At 44.1% G+C, this 23,170-nt stretch overlaps 2 protein-coding genes across 4 annotated transcripts; both read left to right on the top strand.

Annotated features, from left to right (window-relative positions):
• Positions 1-982: 982 nt before the first annotated feature.
• On the top strand, positions 983-8,299 carry dcun1d2b (DCN1, defective in cullin neddylation 1, domain containing 2b). Of its 3 annotated transcripts, none has more exons than XM_079997004.1 (7): positions 983-1,102; positions 3,841-4,057; positions 4,948-5,116; positions 5,851-5,981; positions 6,159-6,241; positions 6,385-6,481; positions 7,549-8,299. In XM_079997004.1, exons 2-7 carry the CDS (start codon positions 4,003-4,005, stop codon positions 7,626-7,628), a joined length of 615 nt encoding a protein of 204 aa, XP_079853130.1. In that variant the 5' UTR covers positions 983-1,102; positions 3,841-4,002; the 3' UTR covers positions 7,629-8,299. The 3 variants fall into 3 exon arrangements, with proteins under 3 accessions (XP_079853130.1, XP_079853129.1, XP_079853128.1); XM_079997003.1 differs by lacking the exon at positions 983-1,102 and adding an exon at positions 1,422-1,854; XM_079997002.1 differs by lacking the exon at positions 983-1,102 and adding an exon at positions 1,871-2,001.
• Positions 8,300-11,581: 3,282 nt separating this feature from the next.
• Positions 11,582-17,796, top strand: adprhl1 (ADP-ribosylhydrolase like 1). Its single transcript, XM_079997218.1, has 7 exons — positions 11,582-11,991; positions 13,589-13,753; positions 13,912-14,037; positions 15,243-15,383; positions 16,057-16,184; positions 16,702-16,834; positions 16,969-17,796. The coding sequence occupies exons 1-7, from the start codon at positions 11,778-11,780 to the stop codon at positions 17,136-17,138; spliced, it is 1,077 nt and encodes a 358-aa protein (XP_079853344.1). The 5' UTR covers positions 11,582-11,777; the 3' UTR covers positions 17,139-17,796.
• Positions 17,797-23,170: the final 5,374 nt, after the last annotated feature.

The following is a 23,170-nucleotide window of genomic DNA, read 5'->3' as shown; positions in this document are numbered from 1 at the left end:
TCCACTGCAGCTACTCTGCTACTGTTCCCATAGTCAATGGGCCCACTGTTCAGCACTTCACCTACTCTAAAGAACATACGGACCAGCATACACATCACTGTCATTTTAAGGGACCGACAGCCACTGGTGTTTTTTTTTTTTTTTTGCTTTGAGTCCGAAGAGTTTTTTGCCGCCTTTTAAATCCTGAGGTTGCACTTTGTGAACGTCAGAACACGTAAAATGAGTTAAAAGTCTGGACAGGATGAAGAGAATAAAGAGTCCACAGCATTCTTGGATGGTACCCAGTGGGGTCTGTCTTCCTCAAGGTGTGATTGTACCCACTACCCCAGTGACAAGCAAAATAAAAAAAAAATTAAAAACAAGCCACGCTTGACAGTGTTGCAAAATAATGAGAAACAATACAAATACGCAAAGCTTGCATTAAATTATGCAATGGTCCACTCATAAATTATTCGTTCCAAAACCCATTGAGAATATCAATTAATATGAATTCCTTTGTCTTTTTCTATGCAGTAGAGCTGGGAAATATAACACAATATGTATTAATATGTATTTCGACACTCACATATATTGCTTTATGAACCTAAAATGTGGAATTATCCAACTACAGTCCATCACATCATAACTAAAATAAAGTTAGGACATTTGTCAAACAAACAAAAAAAAAACCTTATACGTATATGTATTATTTACTTAATAACGACAATGAGGTATTCTAAAATCTTACCGTTATTAATTCGGAAATGCAAAATTACCAATGAAATATGATGACATCCCAATATTACAACGAAACGACCTCACGATCATGTCGATTAATCGGCACCGATACGCGATCATATCGACAGCGGGGAAAGTCAAACAAACAGGGTGTTACAGTTGCGATCTGTGCAGTAAACGATGAAGAACGAAGGTTGTAGCTACCTGTGAAATGTCAGCGCTCTCTCCCCCCCCGGTGCCCCTGCGGTGTGACGGAGGGGCAGCACAGTGGTGCCCTTGTGCCACAACTCCCTCCCCCGCCACATCTCAACTTCTTCTTGGGGACCAACTTCAGAGGAACTTGGGTTTCGCTAACGTTAGCTCCGGGCTAGCTACGACGGCCGGGGTGAGTCGCCCGTCGGGTGTTTTCACGTGGCGCGGGGAGCGAACCGACGGGCGGGTTCTTGTCGAATTCGACACTTGGAATGTGTGAAGTGTTTTCACCGTGACTCGACTGGCAACGAGGCTAGCTAGGGCTAACGAGCTAGCCCCGGTCCCGAGAGCTGTCAAGACTAGCTGGAGCCAGCTGATTTGACGCCGGTGACGCAAGGCGCAGGGACGACTCGTCTGCGGCGAGCACGTCCCTCAAACGACTCGGACTCGAGCGTCGGGAGTCACGCCGACCGCAGAGGCGGAGGGACACTTTAGACCGAGTTTACCGAGGCGTGCGGGTTGATTGTCCGCCCGGAACCCCCCCTCGCCCACCCTGCGTTACGTCAACGGAGTCAAATGAACGAAGACTCGCAAAAGCCAACGACTCGCTCTCCCTTTTTTTTTTTTTTGTTGTTTGTTTTTTTTAACCGAGTGACTCGCGGTGAACCGAACCTGAAGAGTCGACCCTTTTCGCCGTGGATTTCGTGACCGGGCGACGCTGGAGTTAAGCTCAAACTCGCCCAACCGGAGCTTCATCTGAGCAACTTTGCTCCGAGACGCATTATGGTTACATAACGCACGGTAGCGTTCTAAATACCCCCCCCCCCCCGTTATGAGTAGTGCTACTTCGGTCGGTGTTACTTTACTTCCAAAACGCAGCTTTGTGTGTTTTGATGTGGGAGTTGTAGTTCCCCCTTTCCCAAGGGCGTGTACGGCTCGTGTCAGGTAAGTGTAACGTTTCGGCTGTAACGGCGGGACGGTGTTCTCAAAGCTCAACGGCGTTTAAAAAACAAACAAACAACAAAAAAAAAGGTTTTAACCGCCGTGTGGCCGATGACTAGCAGGGTGGATTTACCCCGTGATTCACACATGGTACGTTGCGTAACGGCAGGACTACGTCATAAGTCACCGGTGCCGTTACCGCCAGGCTAACACGCGACGCGGAGACACCGGCTGCCGTGGCAAAAGTTGAAAAGCCGCAGGTGCGTTCACCACGGCGGGCCCGGTTCGCGCTCAACCTATTGAGAACTACGATCCCCAGGGCGCGACGGCTCCGCGGTATAGTGACGCGAGAGTGGCGAACGAGTCGCGCCGAGCGGAAAAAAAAACAAACTAGTTTTGAAATTACCCGGGAGTCACAACAACAACAACAACAACAACAACAACAAGAGTCGCTCGTTCGTTTGAGTCTTCATTCCGATTCAGAACGAAAAGAGTCGCCTGCCCACACAAGCCTCTCGAGCTTCGATTCACTGCGCGGGCGAGCGACATTATCTTTGGCTTGCAAACTGATAATAATAACCAGGGACTAAGTTGGGATGAGATGCGATGAGATGATATTTATTAATGGGGTTAGGGTCGAGAAAACAATGCAGTCGAGAAAGAGAAGACAAATTGAAACGAGATAAGAAACAACACTCACGCACACCATCTCCGTTGACAGTCAATCAGTGGGGCTGATATGGGCAAGTGGCAGATAGTAATAACAGTGGCGTACTTTCTGCATTCCACCGCAATAACGCCGTTTGACAGAAGCGAATTCTGATTTCCACACAAATAAGAACGAGTCTAAAACCTTTTTTTTTTTTTTGGACCCGTGCTTCGCATTCTTCCGCGTAAACCGATAATGTTGACAGAATGAAATGGTTTGATTTTTTTCAGAATGGTGGAAGCGACGCTTCTGACTCTTGCTCATGGTTCATTGGCAACCCCCCCCTCCTCCCTCGCCGTGCGTGACTCTTTATTATTATTATTATTTTTATTTTTTTAATCTTATTTATAACCGAGTAACTCCTCCAGAACCGACTCTCAAGAACGAGTCGAACCTTTCATCGCCACAGTGTGGTAGCGCAGTCTATTTTCGCGCATGCGCAGCGGGAGCAATTTGATATCAAGTTGGCCAAATCAGCGGGTGATAAAAAATGGTAGGTAACGTAGATAAAAAGACGATCGCAGCCCGTTTTACAGCCACGTCAGACAGGTCGGGCCGCCGACGCGCGGCCGAGCGTCGGCGGGGGCGCCGCGCGGAGACACGCGGCGTCGCTGCGTCCTTCGCGAAGTGTCGCATTGTAGAGAGCGACGGCTCTTGACACTGTAGCGAACACGAGAGAGACGGAAGGTCAGCTGGTGTTTGAGGAGCTGACACCCGCTCCTGTTGCACGTACCTTTCCGTTTTTGGTATGTTGCATGTGCTGCATAGAGCCCCGGTGGTTCACACGCCCTGCTGTTGAAACTGGGCTAAAGTGTGTGTGTGAGTGTGTGTGTGTGTGTGTGTGTGTGTGTGTGTGTGTGTGTGTGTGAGATTCTGGCAACCCCAGTGAAAATCCCGCGACAGCCACCCTAGCTCAAGTCAAAATAACAGACAGACTTCCTGCTCGTCTCGCAGCGTTGTCCACACGGAAAGGCAAACTCTTTCCATTTCTGCTTTTATTTCTCCCCGTGATCGCCACCGCACACCCGAGTGCTCTTCATTTTCACCGTGACAGCAACAAGTTTGCGCCTTGCGCTCAGATCCTGGAAATATTTCAATGTTTATTTATCGGTACCATTTGCACAGTCTACCCCTCTGAATAAGACGCCTGCCAGTTGCTCACATTATAAATACATCCTTGTGTAGTGTATGTAAATATTAACATTTTGTACATCTTACCCCATCTTACCCCCTACCCGCCACATAAAGTAACTGTCCAACCTGTGACTTGTGTCCTGCAGCATAAGCTGAAGTCATCGCAGAAGGACAAGGTTCGGCAGTTTGTGTCCTTCACGCAGGCAGGGGAGAGGACAGCCGTCTACTGCCTGACACAGAATGACTGGAAACTAGAGGTCGCCACCGACAACTACTTTCAGAACCCGGACCTCTACTATAAAGAATCCATGAAAACGTCGGTGGACCGCAAGAGGCTGGAGCAGCTCTACAACCGATATAAAGGTGTGCTCCAGTTCGGGGGTCAAGCACCAAAGAGGGTATCCGCTGTCCCAGAACTAAAAAGAGGTCAAGCCTATAGGGCTGAAATTCTACAGCTGCAGCAGTTCACACAAAGCGTCGTAAGTGCATGTGTATCACAACATTGGCATATAAGTCAGAAGTTCAAATACCGGAATACCCTGAAGATACCTAAAGTGCTTGAAAAGTCCTTGGAAAAAAAATCATAATTGGAAACCTGTGATATTCCCCCTTGTTTTGTTATTCTAATTGTTCTGTAATTAAAAATTCCAGGATGGCTTTTACGACATAGATTATGCCAGGGAAATGTAGATTTAATCCAGCATGGTTGGAAATAGACATTTACAATCGTAGAGTACAAGATTAATAATCAATATATACTGTAGATATAATAGATATACTTATTTAAGTAATAGACAATGAGATTTAGATTAGATTATGTGTTAATTGCTTCAGGTCACATTGAAAATTATTATTTTTGTTTTGAATGAAGTCCTTGAAAAAAGAGTGCATTTAAAAAGTCCTTGAATTTAATTTTGTAATGCCAGAATAAACCCTGGTAAATTCAAAATCCCATGTTAAAAGAATCCAACAGAAGTTTATCATGTTGAACTTCATGGCTGTGATCTCTGTCCAAACTGCAGTTTTCAAATAAACCTCCTTGGGTCATATAAGATAATTTATTAATCCCCGGGGGTTGGATATCCTTATATCTCAGATGACAGAGTTGTTGATCCCAACATGAGGGTCATGTTCAAATTCCAAACAATAAAATACCACAGAAAGATAAGTGATAACATCAAATTTATCACCCAGCCCTCTTCGTATAAGAAAGATAGGCTTTTCTGCGTCGTAACCCGCGCTTGCCTCTGCAGACCCCCAGGATGAGAACAAGATTGGCATCGACGGCATCCAGCAGTTCTGCGACGACCTGGCGCTGGACCCGGCCAGCGTGAGCGTCCTGGTGGTGGCGTGGAAGTTCCGCGCCGCCACTCAGTGCGAGTTCAGCAGGAAGGAGTTCCTGGAAGGCATGATGGAGCTCGGGTGAGCGTTCAAAATGTCCACATTGGAAAATGACCCAGGATCATTTCTTTGCCAATTATTATTTTTTTAATGTCAAATGTTTGTTTTTGTGAAAAATATATATATTTTTGATTTTAGACAAAAAAAAATTAGAATATTGAGTAAATTCCGACAATTAACACTAGAACAGCAGCTGAAAGCGTGTATGGCTGAATTTTGATAAAATAAAGAAAATTGATTAGGTTTAGGTTAGGTTAGCATTGATTTAAACAGCATGTAAAACCCTATTTCAGATTCGTGAAAACTTTATTTTATTCGCGAAAACAACAGAAAAGTTAGATCACTGTTTTTTTTCCTACACACAGGCCATTCCAGACCAGATAAAAAGACTAGATTAAAAAAATTCTGTCCTTATAGTAGTCAAACCTGGACTAGATTATAATAAAAAGCCTAAACAGCATTTCAAACCCTATTTCCGATTTGTGAAACTTTATTCTATTTATGAAAACGAGAGAGGTGGATTTCACTGTATTTTTTTCCGGATCACCATTACATCAACACTCACCCTGGAACTAAACAAACAAAAATAAATCAAAATGAATTAAGGTTAATAAGGCATTATGAATATGTTATTATAGGCCAGGCTTAAAATGCGAAACAAAATTTGAAAAACGGTTGAAGACCCCTGCTTTAAGGGGTTAAAGTTGCAAAGTTGTTCTTTTGACATAACCCGTGTCTTCGACCCCGTTCCGCAGCTGCGACAGTCCCGAGAAGTTGAAGGCGATCCTCCCCCGACTGGAGCAGGAGCTGAAGGACACGGGGAAGTTCAAAGACTTTTACCAGTTCACCTTCAACTTCGCCAAGAACCCTGGACAAAAGGGATTGGGTAAGTTTGAGGGGCCTGGGAGTGACGCGAGAGTACAAAATAATAATCTGATAGTTGGGTTTGATTTTTTTGCCCTCAATTTGATCAAAGTTCCACGCCAAATGGCTTTGCTCGCTACAGAAATGAAGGTCAAAGTTTTTCAAATGTTCCCTTTTTTAATGCTCTTTTGTGCTGTAGACCTAGAAATGGCCGTGGCTTATTGGAATCTCGTTTTGACGGGTCGCTTCAAGTTCCTGGACCTCTGGAACCAATTTTTACTGGTGAGCTTGGGTCTTTTTTTTTTTTTTTTTTTTGTAAACTCCATCAAATATAATTTTTTTTTTTATTATTTATGTAAGACTGATCCTACTTCCATACGTATGCATTGGACTGTGTCAATCCACTCTGTGTTGTGTGTGTTCAGGAGCATCACAAGAGGTCCATCCCCAAGGACACATGGAACCTTCTTCTGGACTTTGGCAACATGATTTCAGATGACATGTCAAACTATGACGAGGAAGGTAGGCTGATGCAGCACAGTCCCAACGCAAAGCTTTATAGCAGCCACGGAGAATTAACACACTGTCAAGCTTTTTTCCCTGTTGTTGTTATTAGTCCACGTTGTGGTCCTCGGTGACATTTAAAGGCGACTTCCTCCTTTTACCCTCAAGTTACATCCAAACAGAAAACAGGAGTGTGGCAACCATTGATAAACAAAGCAGATTCTCATTTATTTGTTGGGAAGTATCGCAGTGACTGTCGAATCAAGATATTGCAGCAGGGAGTGGCATAGGGGAGAAACATGTAATAGCTAAAAAAAAAATAAAAAGGTGACTATTTAAGGAATGTCAGGAAGGGATTTTAAACATGTAGCAACACTCTAGTTGTTTTTCTGCCACGGCACACATTTTACAAAGAAACTCCACACCATCATCCTGTTAACCACTAATAGCGTCAGAAATATGTAGAACTGTGCTTATTATTATGGCCCACTGATAGTGATGCAGGACTCATTAACGATTAATTCGTAGCGAACAACGCTTTTAAATGACTCGGGAGTCGGGAGCCACTTCGACAAAAGAATGGGTTAGCGAGGGAATCATCAATTTAAATTAAAATGTTGAAAATAATGAGCTCTGGCTCATCACCAGAAGTCCTCCTTGGCTCATCGTGCATTAGACCAACTGAATGAATTGAATCGAGTCGACTCTTTTGACTGAGTGACTCGTCACCTCAAAGATGAGTGGAACCTTTCGGCACAAGGTACAGCTTTTGGACCACTTTCGGAGTGAAACTTGTTCTGATAAACAGAGCAGCTATTTTGGCTGGAACCGAGGAATTGCATACAGCCTTAAAATTTCGACATTGCAACACAAGAGCTTATTTCGCACCTTTTGAGAAGGTGGTTGAAGAAACACCGTTTTAGATAAGTCTCTCGTGTGACGGAATCCCACGTCAGCAGGGGGCACCAGTGGACTCTCCACTCCATCACCAGGACACTGTGGCTACCAAAGTCACGGTACCCAAAGCGCTCCGGACAGGAACTAAAAACGAACCTTGTCTAAACTAAACTAACTTTCCCTTCCAGGAGCGTGGCCCGTTCTCATAGACGACTTCGTGGAATTTGCTCGGCCAATCGTGATGGGAGCCAAATGCAAAGCCATATAAGAGCCAACGGGCAGGAGTTTGTTGTCGCTGCTCCCCCCCCCCCCCCCCCCCCCCCCCCCTCCTCCTCGGCTTGAGTTCCGTTTGAAATTTTCAATTATTTTTGACTGAGAATTTTTATACGTGAGCCAAAAAAAAACAAGAGACGACGACGACTACTACTACTATTTGTTCATCTTATTCAGCCTGTGCGCGAGCTCGTCTATTGTGAGAGAAATTTCTTTCTCTCACTGGATGGAGGAGGCCTTGGCCCGGGGCAGGAGACCTGGGACTACTCGTTTCGGAAAAGAGGAGGACGAAGGAGGGGCCGGGGAACGTCAAGGAGAGAAGTTTTTGCTTCTTTTGTTTGACCGCAGTCGGACTTCCAGGGAAGGACGCCGGCTGTCCTGACGCTCCCCGCTAAGCCGACCGACCACTCGCCGGATGGGCGTTCGAACTGCTTGAATCGCTCCCTCGCTCCCGGCACCCTAATCTGCAGAGCACGATCCAAGCGTGTCATGTACTAGAATACAGGATTCTCTGACATTGCCAGTTGTGAATGGAATGTTGATCTCTGCATGTGTGTTTATTTGTTTTTATTTTAGTTGTAATTTTAATTTTTATTTTTTCCAAAAAGCATTAAGCAGTGCCATGGAAGTGGAGAAGTTTGAAGAATAAAGAAAAAGTGATCTAGATCCATTTTATCGGCTCCTCCGATAATCGCCATGAGAGCAGGAAAATCGTGTGTGTGTGTGCGTGCGTTCGTTCAGAAAAAAAATCTTTGAAAACATTTTTGAGCGTCAAATTTCTGGACTGGTTTTATTGTTATGTGAAGACACTAAAAGGGGGCGGAATCAATCAAATGGACAGAGCTACATGTTTTTTGTTTTTTTTCATTTAAATTTAACACCAGCAGATACACTATTGTTACAGTTGTGAGCTACTGTACCCGTGAGACTGAGACTAGATAAAGCTTTAAAATAATGAATATATATATTGTGTGTGTGTGTGTGTGTGTGTGTGTGTGTGTGTGTGTGTGTGTGTGTGTGTGTGTGTGTGTGTGTGTGTGTGTGTGTGTGTGTGTGTGTGTGTGTACGTGTATGTATGTGTGTGTGTATATATATATATATATATATATCAAGAAGAATTTATAATCAGAAAATGATGTGTATAACTGTTTAAGATCCGTACTTTAGGGTTTTTGTTTTTTTTTAATTTGTTTTTGTTTGTTTGGGGGTGGTTCAGTTTAATTCTTATTTTAGCGTGTGAAGCTGTTGTGCACCAACCTGACCGGCACGGTTGACTGTCTGTTTAAAAAAAAAAAAAAGAAAAAGAAAGAAAATCTCCACAGGAGGATTTCTCATACTATTGTACTTGCCAACTCTACAAACTGCACTGACTGATAACTTTAAAGTTTTTATTTTATTTTATTTTTTCAATATTTTACATAATTTTACAGCACGCACACAGCTGTATAGCTATTCTGTTTACACGGTCGTAGTTTCACTTCCATCCTACAAGGTTTTCATTTGGATCGTTCTTGGAACTAGTCTGCCTAATTTTTGCAGTTCAGCGAATACAGTACATTACCGGCGTTGGCTTGTTAGGAAAGGGGTCGCGGTGGTAAGACCGGGAAAAGACCGCCTGACTTGAGTACGATTGTCGACACTTTCGAACGGCTCACTGCGTCCTAAACGCATAGTGGCCTAAAGAGTGTGACATTTAAAAGATAAAGAACTCAGGTATCGGTAGTTCTCTACAGTCTAAAATGTGAAACCAGCAAGTGTTTTGTTGTTTAGCCACACGAGTGTTTGCTTTATGTTCTCTGTGCCGAACACCAGACACGTCAGTCTTGCCCGATCGTTTTTGTTTTGTTTTTTTAACGTTACGCGGCTAGCGTAGAGAGTTGAGCTCGAGGACGGAGGACAGAATCAATCCCTTTTCATTCCATTGTTTTTACTACACTTGGATGTCCCTAAACCAGGGGAATTACACTGAAACAGATGACAAGATGTTCGCGACATGGCTACAAAGGGGATTTGCGAGGGCCTGCTGTCGGAAGCGGCACGCTCTGGTGTTCTCGATTGGCTCAAACGAAATATTCGCTTCGGAGGCTGACGAACCTGGCCATTATTCGAATAGCCGCACGGGCACACAGCAGACATTTCAGCCGTTTTACAGCTTTTATATAGAAGAGAAACGTTCCCACGTTTTGAGTTGCGGTGCCCTTTGTGTTGTAGTCCGTTGTTGGCACAGTTAATATTGATGAGGTCGGCATGGCCAAGTCAAAACCTTTCCCACTTGATTGTAGTTGGCCTATAAATGGACATAGCATTTATAAGAATAGATCGTCCGGGAATGTCCTACAATGATACACGTGGTACGTCTTCATTTTTCTTTAAACATTGTTGCGGAAAATGTTTTTTCAGGCATATCAACGACTCATTCTGCTCAAAACAGTATTATCATTATCATTAGTATCCACTGGCGAATAATAAAAAAAAAAATGTTGACAGCATATTGTCTTGTGTTAATAAGAAAATCCAATCAGAACCTTTTTTTTTTTTTTTTTTTTTTGGACAAAAAGGTTTTCAATAAAGCAAATTGTTTTGTTTTTTTTATCAAATATGATTGTGTGATGTGCCTACACCTTGGAAGGTTACCCCCTGTAACAGTAAATCAATGTATGCTTTAAAAACCCAGTAACTTGCAAGTTAGTCAGTAGTCATTAGGGATAGGTATCACAGGGATTTAAATTCCATGAATTTGACCCAAAAAATTGACAAATTGTCAACAATATTAAGCAGTGAATGCATTATTATTAATTACAGTGTACATTATTGCACGGTGTATTTATTTTTGAATGTATGTCATTTATCTCTTAAAACGACTTGTATTTTATCTACTTATGTGTATTTTTGCAATTATACTTCATAGACACAAGCCTTCTTCATTGCCATTGACAGTTGGTTATAATGTATTTGCCAAATATGTGTTTATTTAGTCTACATTATTGGAGTGTAGTAGTGTTTTTTATACATTATAAGCTGTTCACAGTGTCCAGCTGGTCAACATGGACAAGAGGAAAGGAAATACAGTGTAAGGGGGGAGGTTCGCTATTTGGAAGACAATTTGGAACTGGTTTTCGATACCCAACCCGAGTGACAAAGAAGAAAAAAAATATTTTTGTCTTCTTTCTATTTTTCAGTGGGTTGGGGATGATGTGTTACTATATTCCCCTTACAGTGTGTGTGGGTGTATATGACTTGTGTGCATGGCAACACTTGACCCCTATCGGGTTGCATCATGCCAGCTGGAGATCATCATTATCTCTCTGCTGGTCATTGCTTTTGTCTCCCCTTACTTTTGGGGTTATGGGGTCGACGTCCATCTCCACATAGTTAATTATAAAACGGGGACAAAAGGTTTTGTGTTTCAACAAGAGTAAGTTGTGAAAGTAGGGTTAAGGAGAAGATGATCACAGTTTGGGAAAGTAGTCGTCTACGGAACCACGGATGGATAAAGAAGACGAAAGGGTTTGGTGTGTAGAAGATATGATGATTGAAGATACAGGGTGGCATTTGAAGCAGAATGGCCTCTCTCATGACATCAGATGACAAACACACGCATTTTCAAATGCCGTGGATGAGATGAGTGAATGAAGCAGGAGGCGGTATTGTGTATCATGGCATGTAAGGGGGGTTGGCAGTGTGTATGAGATGATGCTCAATTCCTACCCTCCTCCCATGGGGTAGGCAGGGTGTTGCCATTGCCATTAGCCAATTGGTCCACTCACAACCTCCCCCGGCCAACCCAGCCAGTCATCTCACTTTTGAACCACAAAGGCTATGGAGCCATGGGGATTGCCTTTTTAGGAGACACCTGACCATGGTTGAACTCGCTCCCACCCAAACACAAAGAAGCTGGAGCTGATAAAGGGCATAATACGGGGGGGGGGCTTCTAGGTGGGACGGTGGTAAAGCTTCTTTGCAAAGAACAACCGTGAAGTTGGTTGGTCCAGTTTGTTGATGTGTAAGGTGTCACAAAAGCCGAGGACCTTGCGGAAGGCGGTCTTGAAGTCAACAACCGGAGTTGGTACCGCCCATCGCAGTGGAATAGGTTTGGTGTCAGAGACACCAGTTGGGAGCCAGGCAGGAGACAACCTCCGATCTCATGGAGAAGTTTCAGGCAGCCATGGTCCTGGGTGCTGCGGGCAACGCTTTGGGATACAGGAAGGGCCGCTGGGAGGGCTGCACCTCGGGCCATCGGATCCAAGAGGAGCTGGCCTCACTGGGCGGCACGGGGGCCCTGAGACTGGACCCCGATAACTGGCCCCTGAGTGATGCGGCGCTGATGCATATGACTACAGCAGAGGCGCTTATCACGGGTAGGTTTGAGATGGAAGTCAGATGGAAGACTTTCTGAGATGAGAATTTGTAGATCAAGAGTGGGAAATAAGTTTTCTTTGTTAAGTTTTGTCTACAACGAACCTCTGAACAAAATGCTGTTATGGCCATAGACAATAGTATTTGACTCCATCTATTGGCTCGCTTTCTTCTGTTCTGAAATGTCACCTTGAAAGTACACTTCAAACTATACAGTACACCTACATTGCATCCTATTGGTAACTTTTTAGGTCATTGACCTTTCATTCTTTTTCCATTGTCCTCACATATTTTGATACACACCACACAGCGCATCTGTCCATTTGGAAGTTTTCATCGTTCTCTAAGTAGAGGAACAGTAATAGCTTACAGTGTATATACGTAGTCCATGGAATCTGGCTATAACTGGCTGTAGCAGAATTTCTTTACGATGTAAGCTGTTGACACTCCAAAATCTGTGCACATAAACAGCCCGTCGCCGAGGAGATAAAAGGCCAGTGGTTGCCTCAACGTGAATGCCATTGCTATGTTGTGTCAGGAACTTTATCAGTTGCTTCAAGTACAAGTAGAAAATAGAAATAGAACGTTCCAGAGAACCGCAGGACTTTCTTGCTGAACAATAGCATTCCAGCCCCTGTCACGATCCACCAGGATCATGTTCCCCCGTGGATACCGTTCCTGAGCCAGCCACCAGCAGTCCCCGAAAAATGGTGATGACAGCTCTTAAGTTTAAGCCCCCTGCTTAGGCACATTCCAACAGACACACACACACACACACACACACACACACACACACACACACACATTTGTGCTCCCAAGCATGTACTGAAATGCACACGGCTAACAAAAATATGTGAATTAGTATTTTTTTTGGGTAAATGTCGGTATCTAAGGTCAATGGCGTATTGATTAGATCCATTGTCCAATCAACATTAGGATAGTATCAGGGAATCAGGAGTCAAAAACCTAAATTGGAAGGTACAGCACTACATTATTACCACAAAGAGCTCTTGTCTTTCGGTAAGAAGAAATGGCAGCCTGCCATATCCTCATTTACAAAACTCTTTCTAGTGTATTCTCGTGCCAGAAGCATTTATCCTCCGATAGCCAAGTGATGTCACCCCTCTACTTCAATTAGCCGGTGTCAGAGAAGTGCAAAGCCTCTGCCTCACTCTGAAATCCCGCACTGCTAAATTAGAAGTGATGCTTCCTCATCAACACGAGCACCCACTCTACCTCAAACGCAACACACACACACACACACACACACACACACACACACACACACACACACACACACACACACACACACACACACACACACACACACCACACACACACACAAAGGAAGCTTCAGTGTGTTGGGGTCGGGGATCTTCTGGTGGATCCGGCGGAGCCCCATCGTACAGTATGTCTGGAAAGAAACTCCAGCAGCTCTGCAGGCACGCTGGCCCTAATCTGCAGTCGAGCTGCCCTAGAGTCTAAAATTAGCAGCACGTCTGCCAAACACATCGACTGTGAATTGTCGTTTTACATGTCATTCGCTTTGGCTGCAGTGGCGTTCAAACAAAAATGGGCTAGGTGTTTTGTTGCGTGTAGATTACTGGTGTCTGGAGGATCTCTACCGGGAGCTGGTGCGTCTCTACGTGGAGGCAATGGCGTCCCTGCAGGGCCGAGCGCCCGATCCGGCCACGGTAGAGAGCTGCGCTCACCTCAACCCGCACAACTTCCTCCTGGCCTGGCACACGCCCTTCAACGAAAAAGGTGCAACGTCTTATATACTGATGAAATATACTGAAAATTTCAAGAATTTGTCACAACAAATGATTTGATTTGTTTTGATATGTTTTTTTCTTCCCATCCCTAAAATGAAATATATATTTTTTTGTTCATATATACTGTTTGTCTGTGGGGTCCGCCAGGCTCCGGGTTTGGGGCAGCTGCGAAGGCCATGTGTGTGGGGATGAGGTACTGGCAGCCTGAAAGACTGGAGACGCTGGTAGAGGTCAGCGTGGAAACAGGCAGGATGACCCACAACCACCCCACAGGTGAGACGCCCAAAAACTATTTACAGTCAATTCTCCTGTGCTGTTTTAGTGGCTGGATCTAAATATAGCTATAGCACACTGGATAATTGTATCAAGGAAAAAAAGACACGCAATGTCTATCTTTATCTCTAAAGCCTGCTTCATACGGAATCTGACAAACGACAAACAAACTGGAAGTCCGTTCATTTCCTTGGATTTACATTACATTTACATGTCAGTTTTTTATTGGAATTGGGCTTAAAATCAAGTAAATAAGTCACACATATAAAATAATGGTGTTATTTACCCTAATGTTTGATGTCACCTTATACACTATCATATCTCTCTTTATATAAATGAATTGTGTAATTTTAGCAATTTTTATATATATAAAGGACATTATTAACTCTCATTCATGGAAAATGGTAAATGTCCTGCTGAGCAAACTGCTCACTGTTGTATTGTGAAATATAATCCCTCCCATTTTCTCCAACACTAGTACATGCCCGTTCAAAATGTAAGACTTTAAAAGACATTTTAATGGCACAGGTTAACAGAGTCTCAATGTCAGTACTGTTCGACAATGAAAGACTCACACATTAAACTCACACATCAGGAAAAGACACTCTTTGTGACGCAGTCGCAGAGCCCTGAAGGCCCGCCCCCCGCTGGCTCGCTGTTTATTGAACGTTTATTTCGATTACACGTGTCGCGTGTCCAAATTGCACCAAATTGTGAACCAAGTGTGAAGTAGGTCAGATGAACGGTTGTCGAGATAATCGAAGGACATACAGACAGACAGGCTGACAGAGATTCCTCTCTTTATAGTTAGATTAGATACACAAATCAGCCACAGCTTTTAAACCACTGACAGGTGAAGTGAAAAACATTGCTCATGTTGTTCCAATGGCACCTGTCAAGGGGTGGGATATATTAGGCAGCAAGTGAACAGTCAGTTCTTGAAGTTGATGTGTTGGAAGCAGGATGAAATGGGCAAGCGTAAGGATCTGAGCGACTTAGACAAGGACCAAATTGTGACGACGACTGGGTCAGAGTGTCTCTTGGCAGGTCTTTTGGGGTGTTCCTGGTATACAGTCCGACTGTCAGATGCATATACGGAGTCGGTGTGAAGCAGGCTTTAGGGTTCAAGCTCAGACTCTCGTCAGTCTGAGCTTTCTGGTGGTAGCATCACTGTGACCGAGTGAAGGTATGACTCCCCGCTTCAGGTTTCCTGGGCTCCTTGACCACAGCGCTCTTTGCGTCCTACGCAATCCAGGGGAAACCCCCCGTAACTTGGGGCCGAGAACTGATGAAGGTCATCCCGAAGGCCGAGGAGTACTGCAGGAAGACCATAAGGCACATGTCCGGTCAGTGGGCGTTGCAAGAAACTTTCATTGTTGTTAGTACTGAAGATTGGTCTTACCAAGCCTGAATGAAGGATAAGATAAATTCAGCATGTGAAACTGCTAAAATCAATCAGTCAATAATACAAAGGGATGCAGTGTCAGTGTATGGCGTACCATTTGTCATTTATAAGGTAAAGTTTCGAAGGAAATTAAAGCCTGAAAGTCAACCAAAATAGCAGATAGCTGTTGGTCCCTCTTGGGAAAGAGCTGGGAAATGAGTGCTAAACAGCACTCAATCAGAACATCACCTTTCCCACCCAATTCATTTTTCTACACATTGCATAAATACGGTAAAAATAGTAGCAAATTTGCATTTGTGAATGGGCACCTTCCTACTCCAATGTCAGCGTCCTATCCAAATTTTGAGACTAGGCCTCACATGGAAGTCATCTCTTCCTGGGAAAACAAGCCAAGTGATCATTAAAAGTCATCAATAAAACACTTGCTTGGTAGGGAAATCTGAAAGCGCTCGCAACTGGCTTTAATCATTTTGAAAATCCACAAAAAAGACAAGAGTTTCTTGGAACCTTTTGGTCTTCTTTGTTTAAAATCAATACTATGATATTTTATCCTCTGTCTATGTGGTATCTGGCGTTCTCCCGTTGCTGTGCACTAACTGTGTGTTCCTCTGTAGAGTACCAGGAAAACTGGTTCTACTTCGAGGCCAAGTGGCAGTTTTACCTGGAGGAGAGGGGGATCGAGGGGGAGGGCCAGAACAAGCCCTTGTTTCCTGACCGCTACGATGCCGAGGAAACAGACAAGGTAACGTGAAGAAAAAATTACAGAGCATATTGTATATTAACAGAAACACCAACCATCTGTTTAACCTGGAAAATCTCATCATATTTTAAGAAGAGACAAACAATATTTCAAATACAAATAACATGGTCCCATCAAGCCATTGGGTAGGATCTCGTTAGGGCTTGATGAATCTGGCAGTTGATATAATTGTTGGGCCTCTTCAGTCCCTTTCCCCTCTTTCATCATTGTGTATTGCTGGTGAGCGCAGGCAACCGGGTCACGCTCTAATCAGTGTGAGGCCACAAAACTATCAAAACTTTATCCCCATCCGCTCACACAACAGCCCCCTTCTTTTTCATCCACACGCTGAGAGCAGGCCAGGGCTGGTGGCAACACACACGATCAGCACTATGTTGCAAATAGACCGAAAGGAAGTATATTCGGAGACTTTCATCCCATTTGTTTTGATTATGAGGGCTCTCAGAACGTCTTTCACACAGGCCTTTCAATCAATTAAATCCACACTTTATCCACACAGGTGTATAAGCGCTGGAGCTCAGAGGGCCGTTCAGGCCGCAGGGGGCATGATGCCCCCATGATTGCCTACGACGCTCTTCTGGCAGCTGGGAGCGACTGGACGGAGCTCTGTCGACGTGCCATGTTCCACGGAGGTAATGTCTACAGTTAACACTTTAAGATAAGATGACAGGCTCTCCAGAAACACTTAAAAGCAGAAACAAGCCAAACATCCTGACTTCTCACCGCTGTTTCACCGTGCCTTCACCGACCCATTCTGTCGTTCCAGGCGAGGGTGAAGCCACGGGCCTGATAGCAGGTGTTTTCTACGGCCTTCTCCACGGCCTCCACCAGGTGCCCGCAGCGCTGTACCAGGATTTGGATAAACGCCAGCGGCTAGAAGAGCTGGGAGCTGCGCTTTACAAGGCAGCTTCTGCGGAGAAGTGCATAGAAAAGTAATCCCGCTCAACACTGGCCTGAACCCTACTGCTGACCATGAGGGGGGACTGAATACTATCTCTTCACCTCTGTTCATCACTGTTTCCTCCCTCTCCTTGCTAGTATCTCAATAGTCCTAACCGGCCCCCTTTCCTCTCCACACCGTTCTCCCTCTGGTCTTTACCCCCTATCCACTGGATTAGAAATATGAATATTATATCCCAAGGATCACAGTCACACATTACAAAAGCAAGGGAGACGAAGCAACCAAAGGACGACATTTTACGTTATTGAGACACAGCCCCGGTCCAATGTTCTATTGTGAGTTTTAATAACGACCAATGGATTTGGGTCTCCCTAGTTATGAAATGACTAATGATAACAGTGTGCAATTTGAGATTATTTTCATTTGGGTTAAGAACTAACATTGTAATCCATCCAATTCGTACTGTGATGAGTAGCTAGATTTTGCTCTGTTAATGCACAATATGTATTGTGTTCTGTATATTTTTAAAGCGCCAATATGTGTTGATTGGTAAGTATGAGATTAAAGTGGACTATATACCACTATTTAAGTGTTGTCTCTCTTTACCTTAAGCCGTAAGGGTAAAATGGCAACTTGAAGATGACTGACACCCTTTCTTTTCAAATAGTTCAAAAAAGCTCCTCTCCCTGTTTCTCCCCACCCAGCCCAAGACCCCCTTTAACTAATAACCTGTAACAGCTTCCGCAGCACCAGAATCATTCAAGCCTAAACAGCTTACCTCCTCTACTCTGCTGACATACAAGTGTATTTGCTCTTACAAGCATGCCACGAGCACAGGTACTATTTGCCGTAAGTAAGCGATTAAATAATTTGTACACCCCTTTCTTCTGCTGTGGACATCTGTAAATATTATTGGATTAATACATATGTAGCACCTGTAGACGGCTCTGGGATTCAGTCTTTTTTTAAATTCTCCACAGGCCAAGTTCAAAGAAAACCAGCATCACCCATGTAGAAAGTACACTGAGGAGGTTGATCAGAGACCGTAACTGCAGGACAGAGCTACTAGACATCTTTGAGAGTCTCCTCCACTATCTGACGCAGGACCTGCCCAGCCAGACGAGTGAAAGAAATGGAAAGCTGAAGAACCCAGGGTTTTTTCTTTCAGCCGATGGGAGGACAATAAACAGTGAACAGCCTGGAATGCTGGTTGAAGAATCACTTAAACAGAATCACTACCAGTTGAATTCCACCGACATAAAGTCACAGCCTGATGCAGAGAAAGCGCCCCCCGGTGAGACGGCTGGGACCAGCTCCAGTCGCTTGGCAAGTGGTCAGTTTGAGAAATCAGTTGACAAGATAAAAGGCGAGCGTAAGGGAAGCCGCACAACTGGGGAAACAACACGACACCTCACCCCATTCAAGCTCCTCCAGGCCAAATTCATGAGGTCCACACCCAAACCTCCTGTCACGCACCGACGGCAGGTGGGAGTGCTGCCTTTTGAATCAGGTGGGAGAAGTGACGAGATGCAAAGGCAGGAAATGAAGGCCGAACGGCCCAACGGTGAGAGTCGCCGGTCCCAAAGAGCACCAGGAGTGAAGAGAGCGGGAAGCGTGAAGACCATGGTGGCCAGGTTTGCCACCGCTGAGCAGAAGGAAAAGGGTTTGAGTGTACAGGAGACAAAGAGTGTGAAGGCTAGACTGATTGGTAAGGGGGCCCTACTGTCCTGCCTTGTGGAAAAGTTTGAAACCATGTCAACTGTGTACAAGAAAAGTGACTTGACATTTTCAAAAGGCAGACCTTCTAGAGAGGGGAAAACAGCAACGGGTTTAGTTAAAGAACAAGTGAAGCGTCATGAAAAGGGTCAACAAAAGGAGCTAGGTCAAACTGCTGAGGGACAAAGACAGCTAACACCTAGTAAGGCTGTAGGACAACGGCGGAAAATAAATATATCAACTACAGAGGAACAAGAAGAGCAGAAAACAGAGTGGCCCGTGGAGCTTTTAGCACAAGAAAATTCAATCCAGGGACAAAGAGATTACTTGAGGATTGTACAAGTCACAAGTCAAGCCAAGCACCAAAATCATGAAGGTCCACATTCTGTAGAGGACATCAACGGACAGGTTTCCGATATGACAGCAAAGATTTTGAGCTCAAAACCAGATGGCACGATTCACAGGGCAGCTCAGGAAATAAATAGCCATGCTCATGAAGTTAAATATGGTATTCTAACAGCAATCTATATAACTTCCATTATGGAGTGGTCACTCCCAGAGCCCATCAGACTTTCTCCCCAAGTGGAGGCTTCAATGAGCTGGTATGTGGCAGGTATTGTCCCCTGTCCTACAGTGTGGACCTCGGCTTGTGTGACGTCCTCTCCTAAACAATACATTGGTCAAACAAAACCTGCCACCACCGACAACTCACCTACAGCACACCCTGAAATATTTCCTAGTTTGACCGTACAATCTTCTGATGTGGCCCTACATTGTTCTCCCGTTGATGCAAATGCAAGCAGCCATTCCACTGCAGCTACTGAAGACAATTGTCCTCCAGAATACAAAAACTGGAAACTTTGTATGTATACAACACATGCCCCATTATGGGACAAGCCACTAAAAGAACCAGATCCTTCCCAGGCCAGAGGACCAGCTGAGTACCCCCTCCCGCGAGCTCTGGGACCAGAGGATTTACTAGGACCTAAAGCAGCCAGCTCCTTACTCCTACGATCAGCACCGGACCCCGGAGATATCACGTCTGGACTCAAAATTCCATTCGCACCTCCTGATTCTTCCGCGATGGAACTTAGCAATGGGTGCAAGTCATCAGAGCATTCAAAGGGCACTCTCTCACAGTTTGCTCATATCAAACTGCAAACCCCGAACGTATTGACACAAGAGAGAGTGGAGGACATTGCAGAGTGTGAACCACTGGAGAAAGATGAAGGAAGAGAAGAAGGCAAATCAACACCTGATGATATAAGAGAAATCAATACCCTGAACAGTATAAGTCATTCTGAGGTTAACATCAGTGAGGCATGTGGTGGGACACATGTTTCAGCATTGGTAAATCAAAGTCAACCTCAGGTAGAGAACCCAAAAGCGAGACCAAAGTACACAACAATTAACTATGGCGACCCCTCAGTGAAACGCACATATAAGCCCAAGATCATACGTTTCACGGACACTTTTACTTTTTAGTATTTCAATACCTTTGATCAGTCAAACTAAACATGTTTAACAAAGCTGTTTTCTGCATTATTATTTAACTTTAAGGCTCTGGGAAGATTTTCAGTGAAAATAAATCTCATGGTTCTATGTTATTTAGTGGTTTCCTTTCTTGTTTTGACAAATTTAACACAATTAAGGTTTAATAATTTACCACAAAACATAACTGACACAGCTTTGATTGTTCTGGAAAGAAATGCATCAAATGGGCAACATTGTACAGCAAATAAATATATTTTTTAGAAGACTCAGATACAAATGTTTTTTCAAGGACAGTTACACCGATCAACCACAACAATAAAACCATCACTAATCGGGCACCCAGGCGTCTCACTTGGTAGAGCGCACTGTGGCAGTTTCGTCTGCCACACAGCATCCAAGTGGCGTGTTCAGGGCCCTCCAGCACAGAGACACAGACAAAGGGGGAGAAAACACACAAGTTTATTGTGGAGAGGGGGCTTGATAGAACAAGCCCCGGAGCAGATGGACACAGGTCATGACAGGGCTCATCTCTCCTGAGTGTGTGTGGGGATGGGGGTTTTACCTGTTGCTCGTTACACCAACCAACGAGCAACAGGTATGCAGCCATTCTGATCCTGGGTCCCCAATTACCTAGACCCAGGTCAGGTGTAGCTGCTCAAACCACACCTGAGGCATCGAGACTCCACAAGACCTCTGAAGTTGTCCTGTGGTATCTTGCACCAAGATATAAGCAGCAGATCCTGTATGTTATGAGGTGGGGTCTTACTATCATAGCCAGAATTAACTTTTTCAGCAATTGGTGCTATAGTAGCTCTTCTCTGGGATCAGACTAGACAGGCTAGACTTTGCTCCCCACGTGCAGCAATGAGCCTTGGGTGCCCATGACCCTGTCACCGGTTGTCCTTCTTTGGAGCACTTTTGGTAGGTACTAACCACTACATACCCGGGAGACCCCACAAGACCTGCCGTTTTGGAGATGCTCTGACCCAGTCGTCTAGCCATCACAATTTCGCCCCTGTCAAAGTCGCTCAGATCCTTACGCTTGCCCATTTTTCCTGCTTCCAACACATCAACTTCAAGAACTGACTGTTCACTTGCTGCCTCATATATCCCACCTCTTGACAGGTGCCATTGGAACAACATGACCAATGTTTTTCACTTCACCCGTCAGTGGTTCTAGTGTTGAGGATAATATGTGTATATGGACGTTGCTTAACAAGTATTCTCTATGTCAAGAAGAGAATACTTCTCTCAATGTTGACACAACAATGACCTCCAAATCACCCACAGTACAGTGGTGGTGAACAGAGTGGCCAAGTTATTTGTTCAAGCACTTATTTTCTTTATCTTTTGAGTATTTGATTATCGAGGTTTACCATATTACCGCATGTGCTAGATTATGATGATGAAAAACAGCATTGTTCTTGACCAATCTGCATGACTTTCATTTCTTGTCAGAATAAATTATTCCGGTATCCCAGTTCCCTTAGGGACTAGAATCAATTTTTTTCCCTATGTCAGTACTGTTCACGCTATTTCAGTACTGTTGGGTGTGGTACAAATAAACATCCATGTGGCATAAAATTCTGTAGTCTGTAGTGTAGCCCAGTTATATGACAATGCCAACTAACCAGATAATGCTTATTGATCGACCTAAAATACTCTTTAAACATTTAAATTTCAAGAGAGTTCAAGAGAATATTTAATTTGTACAATTCAGTAATTTATTTCTCTTTTAACTTCTAAAATAGTGGTTCCCCAAATTTGGAGTTCATTTTTTATTTTAATGGCTAGAATTTGATGTTTTAATACAAACACCTTGAAAGTATGATATTGTTATTGTAATCATTATGACAAAAATCCCAATGCAAAAATCATGAACAGTCATGACAATGATGATGACTAAGTGCTTGGCTATATACAGTACATGTATGTTAATGATTGTGGGAGGAATTTATATGGTTGTAGGAGGAGAATCCATGGTCATCAGGAAATAAGCTATGAGGCCAATCGTAAAGGTTATGGAACAACATTGACCCACAGCTACTTTGCAGACTAGACGACGGTGGTAGATCTATATGTGTTGCCATATGTTGTCACCTGGCTGGCAAAAACTAATTTAGCCTGATTCCCCGTGCACGATTAAACTGTAGTTCAGGTATGTTATTGTTCAACTGAGTCCGTGTGTGAAACATGGCAAATGTGATTCTGAACCTTTGTCATATCAAGGACCTTCATTTTTATATGCATTTGGCGACGGATCCCATTGCTAGATTTTGTCTATGAGACCCTCATCTGAGGAGATATATATTTTTTATTTTTATCCATACCTGTTTCTACTAAAGTTACAGAAATAACGGCGTGTCTGATCAAAACCCCACGTTGACAACCGCACGTAAAAATTACGTCAGCTGGTGCGTGACGTTACGTCGGGAAATGGGCGTGGCCAAGTCGCGTGTTCGGCTTGATTGCCCTGTGGCGCCTTACCTTGGCCAGCTCACAACTCTGTTGAAAAGGTAGCTAAACCGTCTCTGTTTCTAAATAGATTAAAATAGAACAAATATATATATATATTTTTTTGTTGTAATACCGATCCAGTTTGTGGTTGTACTGTGTACTGTGTACTGTGTACTGTGTACTGTGGGCGGGCTTCAGCGACAGGTGAACGGAGCCCATCGGCCCGAGCTAGTGATGAAAGTTTCGACTTTTTTTTTTAGATTCAGCTTTTCAACGAGTCACTCAACTAAAAGTGAGTCGTTCCATTTCCCGACTCGTTTGTTCGATTGAGTTGGCGGGTGAGCGAGCGAGGGGGGGGGGGGGGCTTTCTCGCCAAAAACATTCAGATAATCGCGTCAGA

Source organism: Zeus faber (assembly GCF_960531495.2).
Source record: "Zeus faber genome assembly, chromosome: 3".
Taxonomy (NCBI): Eukaryota; Metazoa; Chordata; class Actinopteri; order Zeiformes; family Zeidae; genus Zeus; species Zeus faber.
This window is presented reverse-complemented; position numbering and strand designations above follow the sequence as displayed.